The 23,406-nt window shown below is 53.0% G+C and overlaps 1 protein-coding gene across 4 annotated transcripts; it reads right to left on the bottom strand.

The window, feature by feature from the left end:
• Nucleotides 1–331: 331 nt before the first annotated feature.
• UBA1 (ubiquitin like modifier activating enzyme 1) lies at nt 332–22,855 on the bottom strand. 4 transcript variants are annotated; one of them, XM_059157141.1, is made up of 27 exons: nt 19,336–19,546; nt 15,044–15,166; nt 14,772–14,888; nt 14,579–14,637; nt 14,311–14,479; nt 14,088–14,222; nt 13,036–13,142; nt 12,689–12,779; nt 12,446–12,578; nt 11,825–11,922; nt 11,605–11,751; nt 11,280–11,456; nt 11,051–11,155; nt 10,885–10,965; nt 10,410–10,565; nt 8,616–8,781; nt 8,239–8,435; nt 5,899–5,963; nt 5,467–5,662; nt 4,665–4,739; nt 4,356–4,545; nt 2,770–2,858; nt 2,385–2,477; nt 2,040–2,231; nt 999–1,100; nt 790–890; nt 332–657 (listed from the first exon to the last, which is right to left on the bottom strand). In XM_059157141.1, exons 3-27 carry the CDS (start codon nt 14,886–14,888, stop codon nt 522–524), a joined length of 3,177 nt encoding a protein of 1,058 aa, XP_059013124.1. In that variant the 5' UTR covers nt 15,044–15,166; nt 19,336–19,546; the 3' UTR covers nt 332–521. The 4 variants fall into 4 exon arrangements, with proteins under 4 accessions (XP_059013124.1, XP_059013125.1, XP_059013126.1 ...); XM_059157142.1 differs by lacking the exons at nt 15,044–15,166; nt 19,336–19,546 and adding an exon at nt 22,707–22,855; XM_059157143.1 differs by lacking the exons at nt 15,044–15,166; nt 19,336–19,546 and adding an exon at nt 21,858–21,984.
• Nucleotides 22,856–23,406: the final 551 nt, after the last annotated feature.

Below are 23,406 nucleotides of genomic sequence, written 5' to 3'. Positions count from 1 at the left end.
AGGGGACTTTCTTCTTCGCGGAAAGAACAAGGTTAGAGAAGTTACAGGGTTTGCTCAAACACGACTCCTACTACCTCTCAAAATCAACATGGCAGGGAGTTAGAAGCTGGAGAGCTGGACAAGGTGGAATTCGAATCCAGCTCAAATATAGTCACGCGGACCCAGGTACCTGTGCTCTATGCCTCCATCTCTTTCCAATGTGGTAATTCCCACATTTTCTCTGCCCAGGCAACTGGCAGTTGGGATGGGGCTGAGCCCTGTGGGTTACCACCTGAACAGAACCGCTCCAGAAGTCCCTTCCTTCCCTGGAAGCAGCAGGGCATGCCCCATCTGGGTTAATAATTCTTTATTAGGATTCAGGTTCCAAACAAGGTAGAAAGCAGCGGCATGAGGGGTGCAGGGAGGGGAATGAGGAGGGAACACCAGGCGTGGCTAGCTGGGCCACTGCCAGAGGCCCGATGGGAGCCCTGGGCTGAGGGTGGGGAGGGGAGCTGGGGCCGGCCTACGGGCGCGGACAGGGGTCAGCGGATGGTGTATCGTACATAGGGGACCTCGACGTCCTCGCCGCTCTCGTCGTTGCAGCACAGCTCAAGCACCAGCGCCCGCACATGGCGGCCCAGCTTTCGCTTCGACACACGGCTTACTATCTCTGTCATCCTGGGGGGCAGAGGAGCAGAGGGTCAGGGAGGCAAAAAGCAAGGGAGGAGGGTGGGGAGGGGGGGGCAGAGGGGAAGGGCAGTGAACTGGGGTGGAACAGCTGCAAGTGGAACCGCCCCCCCCCCAACTCACGGCTGATCCAACCGTTCCTTGAGCTTGGCGGCTGGCATGAAAAAGGAGTAGAGCATGGACACACCCTGGGACAGCATGGTGATCTCCAATTTATGCTCTGTCTGGAGGAGGGGGAAGGGAGACAGCAGTGTCATGTGGGCGGACGGCCCAGCAAGCCTTGCCTGCATACTCTGCCTGCAGGTGGGATGAGAGTGAGAGAGGGGCCTCACCTTAAAGTAGTCCAGGAACTGTTTGAGCGTCATCTCCTCACCGTTAGGCAGCAGCCCCTGGACCTCAAAGCGATCCCACAACGTCCACTCCTGGTTATAGTACTGCGGGACAAGGACTGGGCTGATGGGCTGCAGGCCACCACAGGGTCTGGCCCCGTCAGTCCTGTCCTCGCCGTCCCCCCACTCCCCCCAACCCCCCCATCGCTCAGGCTAACATTAGTCAGACTGCAAGCCTCCTTTGTCAAAAACATGCGGCTTCTGTTGCACCCTGAGCACTGATGCCCTTTGGTGACCGACGACCAACATGGCCTAGTCATTGGGAGCCTGCTCTGTTCTCATCTCCTATCTCCCATCCTCTCTCTCACTCTGTTCGAACAAGTTATTCTTCCTAAACATGCCAGGCATTCTCCTACCTTGGGACCCCTGGAAAGGCTCATCCCTCTGCCTGGAATGCTCTCCCCTCCAGGAGCCTGTGTGGTCTGCCTCCTCCTCTTCTCCAAGTCTGGGCTCATAGATCATCTTTTCAGCAGGGCCTTTCCTGACCATCCCACGTTTATAAGGCCCCAACCCATCCTCTTGCCACCTGGTACTCAAGTCCTCCTTACCGTGGTCTTTTTTGGAGGTTCTAAGATCATTTATCATGTTATTTATAGAATCTAGTGCACAAATGAACAAACCTAGCCCTTACAAGAATACCTGGCACACAGGTGCTCAGTAAATAGTTGAAATGAATTAACAAATGAAGCAAGTGAAAGTATTTATCATAATAAGCACCCAATAAATGTCAGTTGCTATCATTATGTTATTAATAATCTCTTAGGGTACAATTAGAAGATACCATCTTTTCTAAGGGCTTCCACAGGCAGATTCAGTGCTTAGCACAGAATAGGTTAAATGAATAAACGAATAATGTGTGCACAAAGGGAGTAGGTGCACGCTCACAGAAACCCTCACATGGTGACAGGCTATGAAAGCAAACCAAAGCCAGCTCTACAGAGAAATATCGCACTCAAACCCATCAGCCCCGATGCAGGCCCTTACCTGGTGACGGGGTGCCGCAAGGGGTTCGGAGAAGGCAAAGAAGGGCAGGGCCAAGTTGAGGAAACCATTCTTGTAGGAGTCAAGCTGTCGGTGCCCGTGCACCACTTTATACAACTCCAGACACACAAGGCCAACCACAGCTGCTGTGGTCGTGGCAATGGCTGGAATGATCTTCCCTGCAATCAGCTTGCTCTGTGAGGCAGAAGGATCAAGACATGTGATAGTTAAGATAGAGGAGGCGCAGAGCCTACAAAGAACGAATGGAACGTGGAGTACTCAAGCCTGGGGGAGGGGTAAAGCGTGAGGCTGGGTGTGGGTGTGGAATCAGGTCCAGACTCCCCTCACCTTGTGCCGGTCCGCAGGGGGAATGTCATAGTTCTCTGCCCGGAGATTGGATGCCGCCACAATGAAATCCATATGGAAATTGCTGTCATCATCCTTTTATGAGTAGGGGAGGGAGAAGGGAAAGGGCAGGGAGATGGCGAGAGGATCAGAGTCGGAGGAGGAAAAGGATTCCTGGCCCCTGGGGACACAAGTATCCTCCACTACAGTTACCTGCTGGGTTCTCTGAGATCACAAAGGCAAGGCTGGGAACGTCTATACATACGTTCAGGGCCATGTGGCAGGCCCATGATGCAATCCCGGTAGAGGCCTGGGGCTGCCTCCAGATCCCCACAAACCCGTTCTGTCTGGGCCATCCCCCTACCCACCCAGGGCCCCCATCCAGCACCTTCTCAAAGTCGATGGGATACATCTTGAATCCAGGGAGCTTTTCTGGACTGGGCAGTGTGGCCTTGAGCTCCTCGAGACGGCTGTCATCTGCAGGAAGAAAGGGACACCACTGACCCTTTAGATCCCAGGCCAGTGTCTGAGATGGAGACAGGAGCTGGGGTGGGGGCGGGGTCTGGGAGGGCAAAAGATGTTCAGGTAGAGAAGACCTGAAAAAGAAAGCTATCCTGGGAGAGAGGAGGTGCAAGGCGGAGAGATAGAGCAGGACAAGAGAGCACAAACCTGAAGGAGACAGAATGGGGGTAGGTATATGGAGAGAGCGAGCTCTCCAGAGACACTAAGGAAGACATCACGAGGAAGTGGACATGGACAGATCCACATGGGAGAGCTGTAGATCTTGGGGAGAATGTTATAGAAAGAGGTGGGGAGACACGGAAAATATGGCTTTGGGGGGGGGCAACAGGGGTATGAAAAAAATATACAGAGAGGGTATTGGGGGGAACACACAGACACAGAGACAGAGGAAAGATATGGGGAAGGGGAAAAAGGAAGAGAGGAGAATGGGGCATGAGACATGTAGATGTATTTCATACACACTTTATATATATCATTTACACACGTTTCACACATACCTTACGTACATTACACAGATCTCACATATGGTTAGGCAGCTATATGCATGTATATACCTACGTATGTGAGGAGAAAAATGGAAATAAAGGGATGAAGTGAAGAAAAACGTGGAAGGAAAGACGGGAAGAAACATACGGAGAGGAACATGAGGGGGTAGAGACTTGGGAAGGGAGATGGGGAGATAACAGGAGAAGGGAGAAGATCGATGGAGAGGAAATGGGGAGCATGGAAGGGGCAGGGGGAGCCACAGAGCTGCAGATGTGGTATCTAGGCCATGGACAGGGAGAGGTAGGAAGGGCAAGACAGATCAAATCCACAGGCTGGGGGTCAGCAAACTACGGCCCTGAGCCAAAGTCAGCCCACCACCTGCTCTATCAATAAAATTTTTCTGGAAAACAGCCACACACGTTCATTTATTTACACATTGTATATGGCTGCTTTTGTACTTCAACCGTGACAGGTGATTGACCGCAGACACTCTGGCCTGAAAAGCCTGAGGGTCACTATTTGGGCCCTCACCTAATATGCATCATGAGCTGAAAGAGATGGAGAGAAATGGGAAGTCAAAGAGGAGAGACGTGCAGAGGGAGATGGGTAGGGAATGCCAAGGAAAGATAACATGGAGAGCAGTATTAGGGTGAAGAGGCATACAGGGACCAGATGTCAAGGGAGAGAGACCACTGGTGGAGATCACAGCACCCAGAGAAACATAAACAAAAGAAATAGAGAGAAAATCTTTTTGCAAGGCAAATACACACAAAAGACCAAAGAGTGGGGGAGAAGGAGTGAGGGAGACAATTTGTCCCAACCGACCAAACTTCTCCACACTTTGGAAGAAGGGAGGCTCAAAGGAAGGTGTGGGGAAGTCTCAGGCCTGGGGTGGCAGAGCAGAGCCAGGGGCAGAGAACTGGTGGGGAAGCTGGCCTGGGCAGCCGACTGGCCAAACACCCTCACCAACTGAGGCATTGGCGCTCTGCAGCTCCTGGTCAGAGACGTGGATCTTGACGCCAGACTTGGGGGTAAACTCGGGGACCTGCACAGACCGTAGGAGTGTGGCCACAGCAGCTCGGTCCTGAGAGCCCGTCAGCCCATAGGTCTGGGCAAACAGGTTGGCGGCAGCCATCACGTAGTCCAGATGCAGGGGCTGGGGGAAGGCAGGGCCCAGAAGGGTGAGGACATCGGCTCTCTCCTGACGCGTCTCGGCCTCCTTCCCTCTCACCCACCCTCCGCCTGACCCAAAGACATCCCAGGGAAGAGACTTACATTGTTGACATCAAAGGTGAGTGGGTGTGGACAGCGTTTGGGCCCGGACCAGAATGGAGCTCCCGAGCTTGTGAGCTGAAGGAAAAGAGCAAAGAGATTTCTGAGGGGCAGGACTTGAGAGCAGAGGCCCCTCTAACAAGCCGAACTCCTAGCTGGGTACATGCAGGATCCTGGAGTCAGTCATGAAAGACCCAGACTGTAGGGTCCTGTAGATGGATGTTCCAACACCAGGCGGAACCAGGGGCCCTCACTGAGCAGACAACTACCAATTCCTGGGCCCTTGCTTCGTGCAAGACATGCAGCCACCTCACGAACTCTGACGGACTGCCAGGCACTGTACTAACTTCCTATCAGTAAGTACCAGTAAATCCTCACAAAAACCCGTGAGGTAGACTGCTATTCTGTCTACTTTGCATGTGGAAGACCAAACTGCAGAGGAAGCTATGTGACTTGCCCCAGTGCAAATAGAGCCGGGAGGCGAACCCATGCACATTCCTGTGTCCACGACTACCGAATGACTACCAAATTTCTCCTCTGTAATCAGTATGGCCCTGGGGGTTGAGCTGGACTCAGAGCACGCCACAGGCAAAGGAAACAAGGACACAAGTCTCTTGCTCAAAGGGAAGGCAATGGGAAAAACAGGTCAGACTTAATCCATCTGTGGAGAGCCCTAGGCCCTGAGGTACCTGAGGCACCTGCTGCAGCCGGCCTCCTGACTGCGAAGAGCATGGGGAGAGCCCGCAGCAGGTTCCTACGTCGGGAAAAGGCCTTACACCCAACGGGGCCAGCAGACAGGCATTACCTGGTCGGGAGGGAAGTTATGCAGCAGCTGCCGGATGTTGTTGGAGTACTGGGTGTGCCAGTGGTGGCAGGCCCAGCTCACGCAGTCGGCCCAGGTCTGCGGCCGCTGCAGCACCAGACTGCGCTGTACAGCCTCTAGCACCTCCAGGGGTTGGGTGCCTGCCAGCCGCAGGGTCCGCTCCACAAACTTGGGGTCTCTATTGGGAATTGGAGGAGGTCAGAGGGGCAGGATTACACCTCGGCCCTAGCAGTGGGCTCCAGCACCACTCTACTTCCTCCACGGAAAGCTAGCCCTGACCCCCAGACCCCGAGCCTTCCCCAATTCATCTGCCAAGTAAGCAGGCCTGGTGCCGGGCATCACTGGTGAGGAAAGCAGGCAGGACGCCTTGGCGGGCAGGCTAGGGACAGGCCGAAGGGTCGCTTGGATACTTACGTGAGGTACTGATTCACGTTTTCTGCCGGCTGCTTGAAGAGGCCTTCAAACTCATCCCGCGCCCACTGGAAGACAGAGCAGATGGACGACATGGAGTGGCGGCTGACAACCAGGGACTGGTCATTAGACAGACCATCAGCGAATGTATCCAACTAGAACACCGCTGCTCGGAGAACAGGGAAGCCCTCTGCCACTGCTCCCTAACCTTCCCCACTCCCCCACCCTCCCGCACCTCAATTTAAAAACCAATTAACTTGATCTGGGCAATGGTTACACTAGCGTATGTGTGAAAAAAATTATTATTTAGGATCTGTGTGCCTTACTAAAGATATATCTCAATTAAAAATTTTTAGTTAGATTTTACCATAACCGAAAAAAAAATTCAGACCCAAATCGAAACAGCCGCCACCATACAGGCTCTGGGCTGAGCGGGAAATAAGACAGATGTTCTGCACTATGCAAATTACTAAGGACAGTAAATGCATTCACTAGTGCCTGAGTCTGGGTTCAATGCCCAGCTCTGCTACCTAGTATCTAGTTTGAGGACTTCAGAAACACGCAGCAACACTTACCTTTGCACCCTCCTTTCTTTTTTTTTTTTAAAGATTTTATTTATTTATTTGACAGAGAGAAATTACAAGTACACTGAGAGGCAGGCAGAGAGAGAGAGAGAGAGAAGGAAGCAGGCTCCCTGCTGAGCAGAGAGCCCGATGCGGGACTCGATCCCAGGACCCTGAGATCATGACCTGAGCCGAAGGCAGCGGCTTAACCCACTGAGCCACCCAGGCGCCCCTGCACCCTCCTTTCTAAAACAGATACTGTAACAGTAATAGCTACTGGGCGAGGTTGAAAAAGAGAAACCAGAAACTACTACGTTACGGAGAGTTTCCTAAACCTGCTCCAGATACATAGGAAAGGCTAAGTGCTTTCCACACCAAGGGGCCGACATTGCTCTCAGCCTCATTTCAGAGGAGTCAGGCATGGAGAGCTGTCTGTGTCCAGTCACACACGACCCCATGAGATCACAATGGGGACACAAATATCAACATGCCCACTCTCGAACTCCAGGCAGAAGGGAAAGTGGCCAACTAACTAAACATATGGAAATCTGTTCTCAAAGACTACCAGGTCATTCTCATAGCACAAGGGGTACACTCTCTTCAGGTACCCCTCAGGGTACATTTGGAAATCTGTTCTCAAAGACTACCAGGTCATTCTCATAGCACAGAAGGGTACATTCTCTTCAGGTACCCCTCAGGTTCTGGTTCATGGCCCTGGTGCCAGACACCTAGGTGTGTTCACTTTGTAAAAAGTCAGCCTGATGACGGGAGCTCTGGGCTGTGCGCACACGCATCACACAAACAAGATTGTCCTGAGAAACTAGCTGTTGAAGCCACTCTGAGCAATACCTGGGGAAACCTGAAGAGGAGCATTAAAGACCTAGGTAACTGCAGGAGGCAGTAAGAAACGACCATTAATTTCGCTCAGCACAAAAGCAGGGTTTTTTTTTTTTTTTTTTTTTTTTTTTAAAGATTTTATTTATTTATCAGAGAGAGAGAGGAGGAGAGAGCGAGCACAGACAGACAGAATGGCAGGCAGAGGCAGAGGGAGAAGCAGGCTCCGTGCTGAGCAAGGAGCCTGATGTGGGACTCGATCCCAGGACGCTGGGATCATGACCTGAGCCGAAGGCAGCTGCTTAACCAACTGAGCCACCCAGGCGTCCCTAAAAGCAGGGTTTTGATTAGACAGCAGCAGTCCTCACCTGGGAGTGATGCTGCCCCCACCGTGGGGAGGGGAGAGGGCTACCTGGCAACATCTGGAGACATTCCCAATTGCTAATGGCATCCTGTGGGTGGAAGCCAGGGATGCTGTTAAGCGCTGGCCGGTGCAGAGGACGCCACCCACCATCGACAAAGAAATATCTGGCCCCAAGTGCCAATAATGCCAAGGTCGAGAGACCCCGTTATGCAGAGCACATGTCCCTTGCAGAGCATATTCGATTAAGGACTGAGATGCCGTGATATCTGTGATACGTTTCAGTAGAAAAGGAAAAATACAGCAATCTAAGAAAATGTGTCAAAAACTTCAACTATTAAATCTGCATGAGGAATGATATTTAAGTATTCATCATACCACTCTCTGTGTATCTCTACATGTTGACAACTTCTCAAAATAAAAGAAAATGAATGTATCACTCTAGAGACCCAGGCTGCTGGATGGGAAGTGAGAGAGGAAGGTTTCAAGAGAAAGCACGTCTTGAGCTTAGGCTGGTGATACCTGAGGGGGCCTAGCGGCCAAGAAGGAGCCTGCTCCCTCCCCTCTTCCCCCACAGCTGATTACCTGCAGGGTGTGCTCAATGGCGTTGGGGAAGTTCTTCAGGGTGCAGATGGGGATGGACTTCTCAGGCGGATCCTGGCTAGAGCTGTAGGACTCTGTCAGGAAGGGGATCACCACCTGCACGTTGCCCTTGGTGCCCAGTGTGCCAGACTCCAGCAGCGGCTTACGGTAGTACACACAGCGGCGGTCCATGTACATGCCTACGAGGAGGGGTGGGGGATGGGAGACCGTGTGTGTGTGTGTGTGTGTGTGTGTGTGTGTGTGTGTGTCAAAAAAAAGTCAATAGAGGATAGCAAAACGACAGTGGACACACATACACACGCACGCGTGCACGCGCATACCGCCTCTGCCCCGACCTCCTTGCCCGCCTCCAAACTTACGGGCATCCACATTGTCGAGGGCATTGGCCACACCATCCAGATTTTGGAAGAAATCATCGTCATAGATGCGCTCCGTGTCAGGGCCCACACGGTTCTGGTGGCTTGTCACCCGGATGTGTGGATTCATCTGACGCACAGCTGCAGCAGCCGTGTCAGACTTTAACTTCTAAGGGGACAAGGCCGGGATGGGAACATGGGGCTCAGTTATTCGTGTATTCACCCAACAAACCTGTATACAACTGTCCTCCTAAACATGGACTACTTAGTTTAGAAAGAACTAGGGCTCTAAGTTCAGAAGGCTCCTTGATTTAGGAGACAGTTGCCGACAGCACCACATAGCCAAAGCTGTGACAGAGGTGGCAGGGGCTCAGTGGAAAGGGAAGCAGTGAACAAATGCAGATCTGAGGCAAGAGGCCAGTCACTCTTGTTTCTATGCCTACCCAACATGTACTGTTCTTTCAGATAACAGAACTCAGGGGTGGAATCCATCCTCTCAAACAAAACAGGATCCTGCCAAAGCCCAGGTCAGGTCACATCCCTCCTCTGCTCAAAACCCTCCCCCTACCTCCCCACCCCCTCCACAGAGGGGAAAAGGAGTTGGCCCCTATTTCCCCTAGCTCACCTCCTATCTCTCTCCCCACCATCAGGATCCTGGCCTGGAGTGCTCTGGGGGGTGGGGGGTGCTCTACACCCTTCCACCCTCCAGGCCTGCAGAACTGAGCCCTTCCCTAACCCCTACCATCAAACCTGCCAATCCATCCTCCGGGTGTGTCTGACTTCCCTTTGCTTGGGCACTTACCAACGTTAAACCCCAAACCTCACCCTTACAGATTGCTTCCGGTCTGCCCTCACTCTCTTAGCACCTTTATTTCCTTGCTGTATCCCAGATGCCGAGCACAGTGCCTAGGCCAATGGCTACCTGGTGACAAAGTCTATGAACATAAAGGAGAACAGATCCTGGGCAGGCACACATGACACCGTCTGCCATGGAAGGCTTCGCAGCTCAAGCAGTGTACAGCCCAGTGTCCATGTGGCAGGGAAGAGTGAACCTAGCACAAGTGTTCTCCTAGGAAGGCCTGTTGCCAAGGCTGGCTCTTGGTTGGCATCTGGGAACCTGGATTTGGGGAGGGTTTTCCCCATGCCTTACCTGATAAGCGTGGTTCACTGTGCCTAGACTGCTTATGTAAAGTGTGGTTTCTGCTGAACAACTGATTTCCTTCTGGAAGGCTGGAATTTAGGTATGTACATATAGCCCATAGTATAAGCCCTGGGCACTGAGTCGCTAATGAGCGTCCCTGGTTGGCAACATTTCACACGTGATGTCACAACTCGCTACTAGGGGAGTTAAGTGCATCCTGTGCGACTCCACTAGGAGTCTCAGAAGCCTGTGCCTGGTCTCCCCCAGACTTCTCCCAGGGTGCCTTTCCCCTTTGCTGATTTTGCTCTGTATCCTTCTGCTGGAAGAAATCATAGCCATCAATACAGCTAAAAGCTGAGTCCTGAGTCCTCCTAGTCAATCATCGAACCTGGGGGTGGTCTAGGGGACCCCCAACACACTGTCCCAACCAGCACAGATAAGAGATCAAGGAAAAAGAATAAAAAAAAGAAAAGAGATGAAAAATTGCAGATCCAATGCAAGGATAGTCAAGAAATGTTTACTGAATGATGCAGTGATGCAGAGAAGCTGAGAGAAAGAGTTGAAGAAAAAGGCCTCCCTCCTTTCCAGAAAATATGGAAACAAGAGACAGGAGGAAAGCCAGAGGACAAAATCCCACCCCCTCCCATCCCACTCACCGTGACGTCCCAGGGTCGGAATAGAAACTGCCGGTTCAGATTTGATTTCTCAATAGTGTCCATGTCTGTAACGACAATTTCTCCGCCCTCCCCACAGCCCAGCCCAATCATGGCGAAGTTCTTGAGCAGCTCACAGCCAATGGCTCCTGCACCCACCTAGGAAGCAGTAGAGAAGAGAGACAGAGACTGGCTGGGGTAACACAGGTAAGTGTGATGGTATGCATGACTCCTCACTCCCCACCACCCCTGAAGACCACAGGGGAGGTGAAGTGGGGTTAGTGCCACTTCCTCAAGTTCCAGAACTACAAGAAATAACCCAGAGCTATCTGAGGGAAGGCCGTGGCCAAAGGCCCACAACAGAGGTACCAGAACCAGAAGACTCTCCCTTGGGAGGCAGGAGACTCAAGAATAGGTGGCCAGAGGCCTGGGAGGTACAGGTAGAGGGCATCTAAGGGAATCAAAGGGAAACACTCACTAGGAAGTACTTCTGCTTGCCCAACTTCTCCTGTAGGTCAGAGCCGAACACGGCCACCTGCCCATCGTAACGGTTCTGGCGCTGAGGAGTGCAAAGGGAGGAGGGTCAGAGGAACCCGCCAGAAATGCCCCCAATGGCATCTTCCTTGTGGGCCCTACTCGCATACCGGGTGGCACTTGTCCTCTGTGAGGGCCTCTTTGTCCTCAGGGAGACACTCCAGGGCATCAAAGTACAGCCATTGCATGATGGGCATAAACTTCCCAGAGCAGGCCTGGGGATTGCAGAGGAGAGAAGAAGCAGTCAGTGGTTAACTGGGGCAGATGGACAGTAAGTGATGGAGTCAGAGAAGTGCCTGGCCCACACCCCCGACCCTGAGCTTCTCCACCCACGCTGACCTTCATGACCTCCTGGGCAGCCAGGCCCCCAATGAAAGCGTTTACGGGCGCCAGATCCCCAGCAGCCACATAGGCCAGCTTTCGGATGAGATCCTCATCCAGGTTGTCCTGCTGCACCGCTCGCGGGGCTCGTGTATTCACCGCTCGGGCTAAGGTCACCAGCTCTGTTGCATCCTCCTGGTGGGGCAGAAGAAACCAAGAGGGCACCTGTCAGGCCACTGTGGGAAGAGGGATGGGGAGGGGCAAAGAGGAGGGAGAGTAGACAGGCACAGTGGACCTTCGGTGCCAAGGTCACCTGCCCTGGCTGGCCCACCCATTCACCCACCTCGTTGCGGGGCCAAGGGGGCCGGCCATGCTGAGCACAGAACTGGTGTAGGGCCTGGAAGCCAATGTGCAGCTGGGCAGGTCGGGAATACTTGGCAAAGTCCGTCATCACAAAGTCAGGCTCTGCCAGTGAGGCCAGCAAGGATTTCTGTGGGGGACAGGGCATCAGAGCCTAGAAATGCCCAGAACCACCCCCACCCTCTACTACCCACCATACTCACAAAGCTGATCTTCTTAGGTACTTTGACCTGACTGACAATGCCTCCACGGATGTAATCAGAGAAGTTAGAGGTGTCACAGATGCTAAAGGTGTAAGGGCCTATGTAGATAGGAAAAAGGTCAGGCTACCCACTCTCCCTAAAGCCCACAATATCCTCAAGATAAGGGAAAAAATCCATGGATTTTCAGGGAGCCCAGTCATCAGGAGCCAAGACCCCACGCCAGGTTCTACTCAGACATCAGAAACCATCTCCACTCTGCCCAAGACCCAGGCTCTGAACCCACGCGACCCTCTGCCCTTGGATCCAAGTCTACACCAGAAGACATTCTCTGCTCCCTGTTTACACCAGCTCAGAAAAGAATGGATCCTCTGATCTGCTCTGTTCAAACACCAGAGACCTTTTCCCTATCAGCGCAGACACCAGAGACCTATTCTACAAACAGCTCAAACTCAAGACAGCACCTCTACCCCAGGCCCACCAACTCTGGCTAGACCTCGACGGGGGGTGAGGGGGGTAGGTCTGTCTCTGGTTCATCTCAGACATGCAGCATGTGTCTGTCTCCCCCCACTCTGAGCCCAGGGTCATATCCTCTCACCCAATTCCTCCACAGCCCTAGCTTACCCAAGACTTTGATCTCCATGGGCTGACTTCCATTGAGTTCAACCATGCCCTGTACTTCTGAAAAGGAGACAAAGTCGCCATTCTCAAACCCATGTCGGGCCTCATCCAGGCAGGTGACCACACCGGGGTTGTCCTGGTTAAAGGAGAAGTGAGCCTCAGAGGCAGGTTCGGGGTACCAGGAGCAGACGGAAGGCCTGCTGCTGCCCATCCACCTGCCCGGAGCCCTGAGGCTAGCCTCCTCACCTTGGTGACCATAGAAACCATAGCACTGAGAGGCTGCTCCCCATTGGAATCTGTGAGGATCATTTCCTCTCCAAAGTCACAAAAGAGCTGCCTGTAAAGGGAGGCAACAGGGCTGATGCCCCAGAGTCCCATGCTCCCGGGGACCCGCATGTCCCTCGAGATGCAGCGAATACTTGCTGAGCAAATTCTGCCCATCACTGCTGGGAATCACACAGCGCTCATGTCACGTGGGGAGAGAAGGACACACGGAATCCAAACCCCGAGTGGCTGAGGGGCAGGGCCGTGAGAGCTCAGGGGTCTCGGCCCGGGCCCAGCAGGGGTCGGGAAACCAGGGTGGGGGCACTCACCCAAATAGGCCCCGCGTGTCTGCCACCACCAGCTTGATGCCACGGTTGTGACAGAACTCACCGACCCGCAGCTGGTCCTCCAGGGGGGTGTTGGTGAGGACCACCACCTGTGGAGAAGTGGAGGCTCAGGGCACGGGCCCGGCACTGGACCAAAGGGGAGAGAATAACGGAGGAAGGTTCGTGCCAGGAACTCGAACTATCTCCCCTGGCTCAGTAGAGACTTTCACAAAGGACCTACCGTGTAGCAGATTCAGCCAGGGTGAAACCCAGAGGAAAGAGAAAGGCCAATCCCTCCATCAGGGCAGGCAAAGCAGCCGGCTGGGTAATGAGGCAGCCAGGAGCAGAGCATGGAGCCCAGCTGACTCATTTACGCACCAACGCCCACCGCAGCCTGCCTACAACCCTTCCTCGACCAGCGAGACACAGAAGTTACCCTCCCTCAGCAGCCAAAGACTGAGCTCACTCCTACCACACCCACTTGCTCCCAATTCTCCAGACAATGCCTGCTGAAACTCGTGCCTTGGGATTTTGCTTTCTGCCTGAATGCCCTCCCTCCCCTGCCCTCCCCACCCGGAGGAACACCTACAACTACCTCAGGTTCTGAGGCAGGATGCCCCAGGGCAGAATCTCAGCTCCCACAACTCCTCTTTCCAGCTCAGAATTTTTATTTAACAAATAACCAGATGGCCCTTATCATGTGCCAGCTGCTATTCTAAGCACTTAGCCCTCACAAAAACTCTAAGAAGTAGGTATTACTATGGGTTCCAAGTCCACAAGAAAGAAAAAAAATGAAACAGAGGAGATCGAGTGACCTCTACTGGAGACCCTCACTACGAAGTGTGACTCCAGCACGTGCTGATGACCACCAGGCTCTGTGGGTCTGCCCATCCACACCCCCGCCCCCAGAATAGGCAGGTCCAGAGCCTGAATCCCACCTGCATCCCCAACATGAAACCTGGCACAGAGGCCAGCCCATTTACCAGAGAACTAATGAGCAAAGACAGATTCAGAGAAAACTGGGCAGGAGGCTGGGTGGTACGCCCCCAGTGTACCTGAAAGCCACTAAGGAAGTCCTCGACCAGAGGCCCGGTGTAGGCACTGACAGGCACATAGCTGTTGAGTTCGGCGAGGCGGGGCTGGGAGACCTCAGCCCGGTTTTTACCGATGTCCTCCTCCCGCAGGTAGAACTGCAAAGGGGAGCCAGAGAGGAAGGGAGTGGCGGCAGAGCCCGGGGGACTGGCACCTCCACCAGGGAGAAGGGCTGCCAAGAAGTACCTGGGAGGAGAGGTCAGCCCACTGGGCAGTGCCCTGGTCATGCAGGGTGACAGCCTTGACCCCACCAAGGATGATGTTCTTGGCAATCTCCACGCCCAGGCCCCGTAGGCCGGACACCAGGACGCTGGAGGTCTGGAGCCGCTTCATGGCCTCATGGCCCAACACATACCTGCCAGGTTGGGGGGCGTTCCGGGTCAAGGTCTGGCCCTCCAGACCCTGTCCTCCCAGTACCCCCTCCGCTGCTTGGTCCAACCAAGGCCCCACTTACAGCTGCCGGGAGTAAAGGCCCTCATCTATGTCTGCTTCACTGCCGTTCTTCGCCATTCCCTAGGCACAGAGAAGAGGAACAGGTTTAGGGAGATACAGAGGAGGGTGTGGACAGATGCTCTGTGATACAGAAGACTCTCCCACCCACCACTCCCACCACCCGGCCTGCCAGGGTCTAGGAAGAAGACACTTACGTTGGTTGGCACCGAGGGCACTTCGGACAACACGGAGTGGGCAGGGGAACAGTTAGAACCCGGCTTTGGATCAGGCCCGGACACGCGACGTTTCTTGGACAGCGGCGAGCTGGACATCTGGAAGGGAAAAGGAGGGTCAGAGGTGAGCTTGGGGCATGTGAGTATTGCAGTTGGTTAGTGGTGACCGTGGGGCGGGGGGAAGGGAAGACTTAAGGGCTGGTATCTCCATTTTACAGAAGAGGAGGCAGGTACAGAGAGGTGAGGTGACTTGCCCAGGGTCACACAGCTGTCAGAGCTAAGATCTGAACCCAGGTGGTCTGGCTTGCAATCCATGCTGCTGACCACTAGGCCATTCGCCTTTCTCCCCAGCCCAGCATGAGGGAGAGACTCCAGTCCTGCGGGGTGAGAGGAGTGACATGAAGAATGTCCTTGTGGGAAAGTCAGAGGAGGGTGTAGGCTCAGGTCAGACCCTGCCACTCCTTGACAGACCTCATTTAAGCATTAACCTGTGGGCTCAGTTCCCTCACCTGTGCAATAGGGCTGACAGGGCCACTTACCTACCCCACGGAGTTGCCGAAGTGATGAAAGAGAGCCCAGACCACAGAGCCTGGCACAGAGCAGGCAGGCAACCACAAGCAGCCATTCTCCTCCCCCTTAACCCCAGCGACAGGGGCACAGGAGGGAAACGCAGCTTAGACTTCCATCAGGGTGGCATGATGGCGGAAGACACCTTGCCAGAGACCCAGCCCCAAAGGGGCTCAGGGAGGAGAGTTTCCCAAAGCCCACCCCAGCCCTCCCCCTCCCTCCGGCCGGAAGGGAAAGGCTCAGGCCAATGAAAGAGGTCAGGGGAGAAACCACACACACACACACACACACACGCACGCACGCACACACATCCCGAGCCCTGTCTGCATATGGAACCCGGAAACAGGTTAACGATGATGGCGGAGGAATACTGATTAGGAATCCTCCCTGGGCCAGATGTCAGAACAAGCACGTTATGAGCCTTGCTTCACTTTGTCCTCACGGTGTCTCCCTGAGATCTGGACTACTACTGTGTCATCCCACAACTCCCACTGGAGGAAAAAAATTCACTCAGGGACACTTAGTGACTTGACTAAGGTTCCCACAAACACAGTGGCCAGGCCCTGACCAGGATCTGCGGACCCTGAAGCCTAGGCTGCCGCCTGTGTTAGTCCCATTTTATCCCCTCAACCAGGGCTGAGCACCCTTGCCAGACAAATGAGAAAACCTGAGCTCACGAGATCAAGTTAACCTGCCGAGCATCACACACCGGGTCTCAGAGAGAGAACAATAGAGCCTGCTGTGGCAGAGAAAAATGTATGTGTGTGACTGGATCCACATGGCAGAGACAAGAGGACCCACAATCGTTTCCCCTTACCACCAATGATCTCCTAAGCCACTGTCCTCTCACACTGGGCCTTTTCTGGCCTGCCCCCCTCCCCAATCACACTGAGCACACCCAGTGTACCTAAGATTCTATCTCGGCACCGGTCACCCTCTGACGCTAGGCAAGAAAACAGGAGCTCCCTATCATCTACCAAGAGCTCGCTGCCTGTCAATCACAGGGTAAAAAGCTTTGTCTAATCCCAACAATGCCCACCGAAGGAGATAACCTCATGCCCACATCACAAGTAAGAAAACAAAGGCTCAGGGAACTCAATCACTTGCCCACAGTCATGCAGCTGGTGCGGGCCTGTTTGCCAAATGCCTCCTGGGAGAAGACAGTCAGGACCAAGGTCAGGACCCAGCCCATGGGGCTAAGGGATGAGGTGTGAGGGAGGAGGAGGACCCAGAAGGCAGGAGGTTGGCTAGGGCCCTGGAGCCAACCAGCCTAAGTACTGGGAATGCAAAGCACTAACCTAAACAAGAAAAAGTTGGTGAATTAGTATGGAGGCAAATCATAATTTTTTCATTTACCGGCTTTCTGACCTGAGGAAGGGATCTCATTTACTGAGCCCCATCTTTTCCAAAAGCAGGGACAAACAGCTAGGGAGGTTAAAAAAGTCTACTTCTGTGGTCAAAACTCAGAGACTTGAAGACGTAAGTAAGCTCCTCCCTGGACACTTGCAGTGGCCTCCATTACTTTTATTTCTTTGCCTTGTCACTGGTTTGATCATCTGGGACACACCACCTCCCTTGCTTCCTAAATCAGTGATGATCCAGGACCAGAGAGATCTTTAGTATCTGCACTTTTATCTCTGGATTCCTGTTGCTGCCAGCAAGGGTCTAAGCAGGTTTTGGGTGACTGTTCCAGAAAAGATTTCAACTGCAGAGAATTTGGAACAGCCCAGTCTCAAGGCAAGAGATTCTGGGGCAGTAACCCCAGAGATGAGCTAATAATTCCCCCACCCCCAGTACAAAATCGATACCCTTTCTCCCTCAACATATGATCAGGCCCCCTTAGGACGCATATCTGATCCATTGTTCAGCAAAGCTGAACTGGGGCTTAGAGAATTTCAGAACTTGCCTGAGGTCTCCAAACTGGTGATTTTGAAGCCTGAGCATTCTCTACCACACAAACCAGAGAAGAGGGTTTGAGGTAGGAGTCTGGGAGCAGGTTTGAAAGGGGGCAGGCACAGGGTCAGGTTATCAAGATGGAGAAGCTAAGGCACAGGATGCTGGGGCCTGTCAAGCCTCCTGGGAGGGATTAACTGAGAAGTCCCTGGGAACACAAAAGAGAGGAGTCACTAGGTAGTTGTTTGAGCCCATGGAGGCTCAGAGGGAGATGGAGAAGGGGACAGAAGTCATGGGAAGCATGCCAGGCAGGGCTAGGCCAGATTGTTAAGACTCATACCTGAGTCTTTGGAAAGGATCTTTTAGGGAAAGGCCAGGAAATTGCACTAGAGGTCCCCTGAGGCTGCAAGGAGAAAGGAGGGCAGTGGCTGGGCCCCATGGAAGCTACACGAAGAACAGGTGGGGGGATTCTGGGACCCAAGGAGGCTGCGGAAAGATGCTGGGATCCAGGGGGAGGTGTGTTGTCCATCAGAAGGATGCTGGGGCCTTAGGGGTTTCTGCAGATGGATGCTACTGGCACAGAAAAACCTTTGATCAAAAATAACAGGGACTTGTAGGGAGAGAGGTGTCTCTGACATTGATGTCAGAGTCCCAGGAGGCTATAAGGTGAATGGTGAGTCCTAGGGTAGGGCTGAGGAGGGATTTCTAATGGAGCACAAAGGCCTGGTGTTGATCTCTGGTACATGCTAGATACAGCAGCTGCTCTAACAGAGAGGAAACAGGAGGCTGAGCCCAGATAGTTCTAGTCCTAAAAAGTTCAGCAAGCAGATACTGGCTAGATCTCCAAGTAGGTTTGGGTTTCTCTGACCAATTGTATGGAATCCCACGGACGCTCTGAGTAGATGCTGAGAAGGGGGTTTTCTACTCTGACTGAAGACAACTGGGCCTGTTGGGGGAAGGGACATCTGACAATGATGCTGGGGTCCTATGAACCTAAAATCCTCTAACTGATGCTAGGGACCTTGAAAGACTGAGGGCAGATTCTGAGGCCTGATTTATGTGATGTTAAGGGATCTGGGAGCGAAGGTGCAACCCTGGTTGGCTTTTGAAGGCAGTGGCTGAGTGAAGGGTGGGGTATGAGGAGAGTCTGATGGAGGGGGCTGGAAGGCAACGGGGTCTGCAAAGGCAGGTGCTGGCCAGGGGAATCTGTGATGGAACATCCTGCAGTGAGGACTGTGTGACCAGGGAGCTGCTGAGGCCCATGAGCGGTAGTCTCCAGAGAGAATACTGAAACTGTGAAAAAGGGCATTCCCTAAAAGTAGAGAATGCCTCTAAAAGCAAATGAGTCTCTAAAGGTAAATGTTGAAGAGAACCTCTGATTAGAAATGCTGGGTCCAGAGGGCTTTTTCATGGAAGATACTAGGGCCAGGTTCGGGTTGGACATGTAGAGAATAGGTCTCTGACATGGAAGCCAGGCCCAAATCGTCTTTCCACAGGGTCTAGTTTCCTTGGAGGCTCTGAGAGCAGATAATGCCTGTGTGAGTTGGGGGAGGAGGGAGAGCTATCTGAAGGAAGCTGCTAGATTAGACTTACAGAAATGAAGGCCCTCCCCGGGGTCTAGCCCCTCTTGGAAGCTGTGAGAGCAAATAGTGAAGGACTAGGAGGGTCTGAAAGAAGATTCTGGGGTAGGGCTTTCAGGGCACACATTCGTGCGGGGCTTCGCCCAGGAATGTCAATCCCATTAAGTCTCTGTTAGCAACTGAGACACATTCTGACTTGCGATACAAGGTTCAGGTCAAAGTCCCGGTCCCTGACTAGGGATACTGGGCCTGAGTCTCTAAGACCAGATCCTGGGGGGGGGGGGGGGGGGGTCTGACCCCAAGGTCAGATTTCCGAGCCCGAGGGCTGGTCCAGGATGGGAAATGTGGACCCCGCCCCAAGACCTGTCCCCCTCCCCACAGATCCCTAGCATCCGAGTCACCACCGCCCATCCCGACATCGGCCTGGCCCAGCGCCGACCCAAGCTCCTCCAATGCTTCCCGAAACCCCTGCCCCGGCCAAGGCGCTGAGAAAGGCCGTTTGTTACCAATGCCGGTTCCCCGGGTCGCGCCGCCGCCAACTCCTCTAGGAGCCGAAGCCAAGCCCGGCCGCCACCCTCCTCCTTCTCCTCCTCCTCCTCCTCCCCGCCGCCTGGGCCGCCTAGAATCGCCGCCGCCTGGGCCGCCTTCTCCTCCCCCGGCCGTAGTGGTAGTGCTCGACCCTGCCACCTCCTTCACCTCCGCCGCCGACACAAGATGGCGGCCGGAGAGCCCGAGGCCGGAACAAAACCTTGAGCCCCACCCCCCAGGAACCCGGATGCAGGCAGGCCGCGCCCATTCATGAATCATGTATAAATGGTCCCAGCCCGCTGTGACCCATTCGAAGACGAAAAGCTCCACCTGGTGGCGAAAGGGGTAGCAACTAGGAAGACAGGTTAAAAAAAAAACCAAAACACAAAAACCATAGATGCCACGCCCCATGGAACGTGAATAATGAATACATTGTTGCAGCCAGGTTGCCAAGATAACTAAGAAAGGACCTCAAAAGCCCGCATTTCCTAACCATGAATTATGCATGAGGCCGGGTGGTTGGTGGACTAACTCCCTACAACCAAAAGGCCCATGTTAAAACATGGAGCCACGCCCCTTCATGAATAATTAATAAATCTCACGGCAGCCCGGAAGCCAAAGAGACCAAGGCCACATCTTGTCATGAATAATGCATGAAGCCCGGTGGGCTGGAACAAAAGGTAGAGGCCCGCCTACTGCCGCATCTATTACCCTATAAGCAGGGAAAAAGGGTAGGGAAAACACACTCCCCCGGCTCATAAATAATGAATGATGATGCTGCGGCAGCTCAACCTGGAAACTCAGAGAGGCCAAGAAAGGTCCCACCTAGTTACTTATGAATTATGTATGAAGCTGGATGGACAGAAACACTCAAGACAACCCTGCCCAGCTAGCAGGGATTATAGTACTCCAGCCAAGGAACACAGCCACGCCTTCCTGTTCATGAATAATGAAAGACGATGCTGCAGGGCCACAGGGGAAACCCAGGGGAAGTGTAGCCGCCTTCTCCCCACCCCTGACTAACATCAGGGCAGCCTTGGCCCAACTGAATTTAGACTAACATGCCTTTGGCAGGTGCTTCAGTTTCCACAACTGTAAAATGGGGATAGTAATACAAGCCATTTACCTCATAAAAGCAAAGTGTGCTATTATGAAAATCAGAGAATATGGATCGTGATGTGAGCTAGCAGTGCTGACACAGGGCGCTGTTAAATTTAAGTATTCTATATTAATATAAAAGAGCTATGTAGATATATATTTATATTAATATAAAATTAGTTATGGCTGAGGGTATACTCAGGTCACTACAGAAACTCCCAGCTTGGGGCATTATTTAAAAAACAATGTCTTGATCAGGCAATGAAATCTTACACAGCACTAGAGAGAGAAAAAAAAAAAAAAAAAAAGAAAGAAAAAAACAATGTCTTGAGACAACCAACCGCCCAGAAGGACAATGGTAAACAGAATGCTAAGGTCACCAATGTCCACTGAATAGATAGGACAAAAGGACCAGGCCACCAGAGATACAACTGTATCTCTGAGGCCAAAGCTCTGTCAGGTACACAATAAGCACTCAACACACTTCTCTCAAGTAACAACAGATCATATTAACAGATCGCATATGATGGTGATGTGTCCTTTCCAGGAATTGTGCCACTGATCTCAGGAATGCAGAGCAGAAAATCTGTTCCTTCCCGGCTCAGAGGTGACCTCCTTAGAGAGTTCCTGAACCCTCACAAAAATCATTTCCACCCACCAGTGACTAGCTGTGTGACCTAGGGCCAGACACTTCACTTCTCGGGACCACTGTTTCCCCAACCATAAAATGAGAACAATAGTAACCTACCTTGTGATCAGAGTTTAAATGAGTAAATGGGCAGAAAGGGCTTAGAACAGTGCCAGACACAAGTACTATATGACTAACATTAGTAGTAGTACATGTCATTAAAGTGGTGGCGGCGGAGGGAGATATTGTGGCATTTGATTAAGACTACAGACTCTGGAACTAGATTGACTGGGTATGAATCCTGGCTCAGCCACTCACTGACTGTGACTAACTTTAGGTAAATTACTTAGCCTCCCGGTGTCCCAGTTTCCTCACCTATAAAATGGGATAATAATAACCTACCTCCTAGGATTGTTGTGGGGATTAAATGGGCTAATAAAGTGTGAAATGAATGTAAACTCATCTGATTATCATTATGCCCATACCCATTTTCAGGCTCACAGAAAGATTTGCCAAAGATTACACAGCTGGCAAGGATCGATGGGATTTGAATCTAGAGCCTGTGTTGATAACCTGGAATTACCAGGCCATAAGGAATGAACAGTGTAGAAGGCCTACCTCCCGTCGCTAGAGTTAAGGGTTACTTAAATCCTGGAACCTGTAGGGGAAAGCTAACAGCAGGTCATGCAGATGAAACCGTAAAAGCTACGCCCCTCATGAATTATGCAAATTACGCCCCTAGAAAAGCCACAGAAAACTCGGGGCTCTACTCACCTTTCCGATTAATCAATGAGATCTAGTTTGCCCGGCGGACTGCAGAACGCCCCTTCAGCACATCCCTCCAGCACGCTGACCCGCCCCCTCGTGAATAATTCACAAGCGGATACTTCCCCGGACCAGGTGCGAAAGAGGCAAAAATGGGCTTCCTCAACAGCCACACCTCCTCATGAATAATGAAAAAAGCCGCGGGCAACGAAGGCCCGGTAGCACGCTGTCCCCTCGGGAAGAGCCTAGCACACTGGGTTCCAGCGTGCCTTCCACAGCCTGGCCTGGAGGGGGTGGGGGGCCCTCTCTCCCTAAAAACGTGTGGGCTCCGACCTGTCCAGTCGCCTCGCCCCGACTACCTAAGGGCGGGGAGGGGGGGACCGCATCATAGAACCAGAGGTCACAAAGGCCATGGATACGTCCACAATGCCACGTCGGTCCCGAACGTTACCACTGTCACAGGACCTGTCCTGAAACAAGCTCTCCCAAAATTTCACCTTGACTTCAGGAACCTCAAACTTCGCCTCTCCCTTTGGGGAGTACCCCCAAATCCTGCCTCATGGACAGAGAACTCATACAAGGACCTTAAGGGTCTCCTCAAACACCCCCCCAAAACCCTGTCTCCGAGGGGTGTAAAGCCTGCCTCTGAAGGGTATATAAATCCTGCCTCCCAGTGATACTCCCTAAAACAGACTCCAAATCCCGTCCCGGTGTCCCCAAATGCCACTTCCTAAGGGACCCATCAAAAGCAGCCAACCCGGGCCCAGAGCTCCAAATGTGCCCATTAGGGGATCCCCCAAATTGAGCCCCCTCCCCCAAACGCTGTCTAGGGTTTGGGGGCACCGTGCTCCAGCTCACCCCCTGCGCCGGGCGGAAGCCTCGCCTTCCTGCTGGAGATGAGCCGAAGCCACGGGGCAACGGAAGAGCACACCACCTCCGTCGTACCAGAGCCAGAGTTTGCGCGGAGCTCGGAAGCGCGGGGCCTTAGAGGGCCCCTGGTTGGGGATGTACCACAGACGCTTAGCTAGAGGGGCGCCCTCCCCTGCTGCCGCGCCGTCGGCGCCCGTGTCAGACCCAGACACCCCTACAGGTTGTGGTACGTCCCGAGCGCGCAAGGCATGCTGGGGGTAGTAGTCCTGTCTGGCCAGTGCCTGGTGCACGTGGTGGGCTACAGCGCCCAGAGTATGGGAAAATGTGAACCTGTGCTGTGGAATTCCTGGAGCTGTGCTCTGGGGGATGGGAAAAGAGAGTGGAACGTGGGGTACCTCCAGATGTAAAGGCACACCCATCCTACAGATGGGAAGGCTGAGGCTCAGATGGCCAAAGGAGTTCATTCGTTTGACATTTATGCAGTTCAAGCTGTGGGCCAGGCGCGCTAGGGACTCTTTCCTTGTCCTCACAGAGCAGACATTCCAGCGAGAGAGATAGACCATAAATACAGCAAATGAGTAAAAATCATAGTTTTGCATATAAATACTTATTATGATAGATACATGTGACTGTATAATATAAATTATATGTAATAAAATATACATATAAATACATAGTTGACATAACA

The sequence above is a fragment of the Mustela lutreola genome, chromosome X, assembly GCF_030435805.1.
Source record: "Mustela lutreola isolate mMusLut2 chromosome X, mMusLut2.pri, whole genome shotgun sequence".
NCBI classification, from domain to species: Eukaryota; Metazoa; Chordata; class Mammalia; order Carnivora; family Mustelidae; genus Mustela; species Mustela lutreola.
This window is presented reverse-complemented; position numbering and strand designations above follow the sequence as displayed.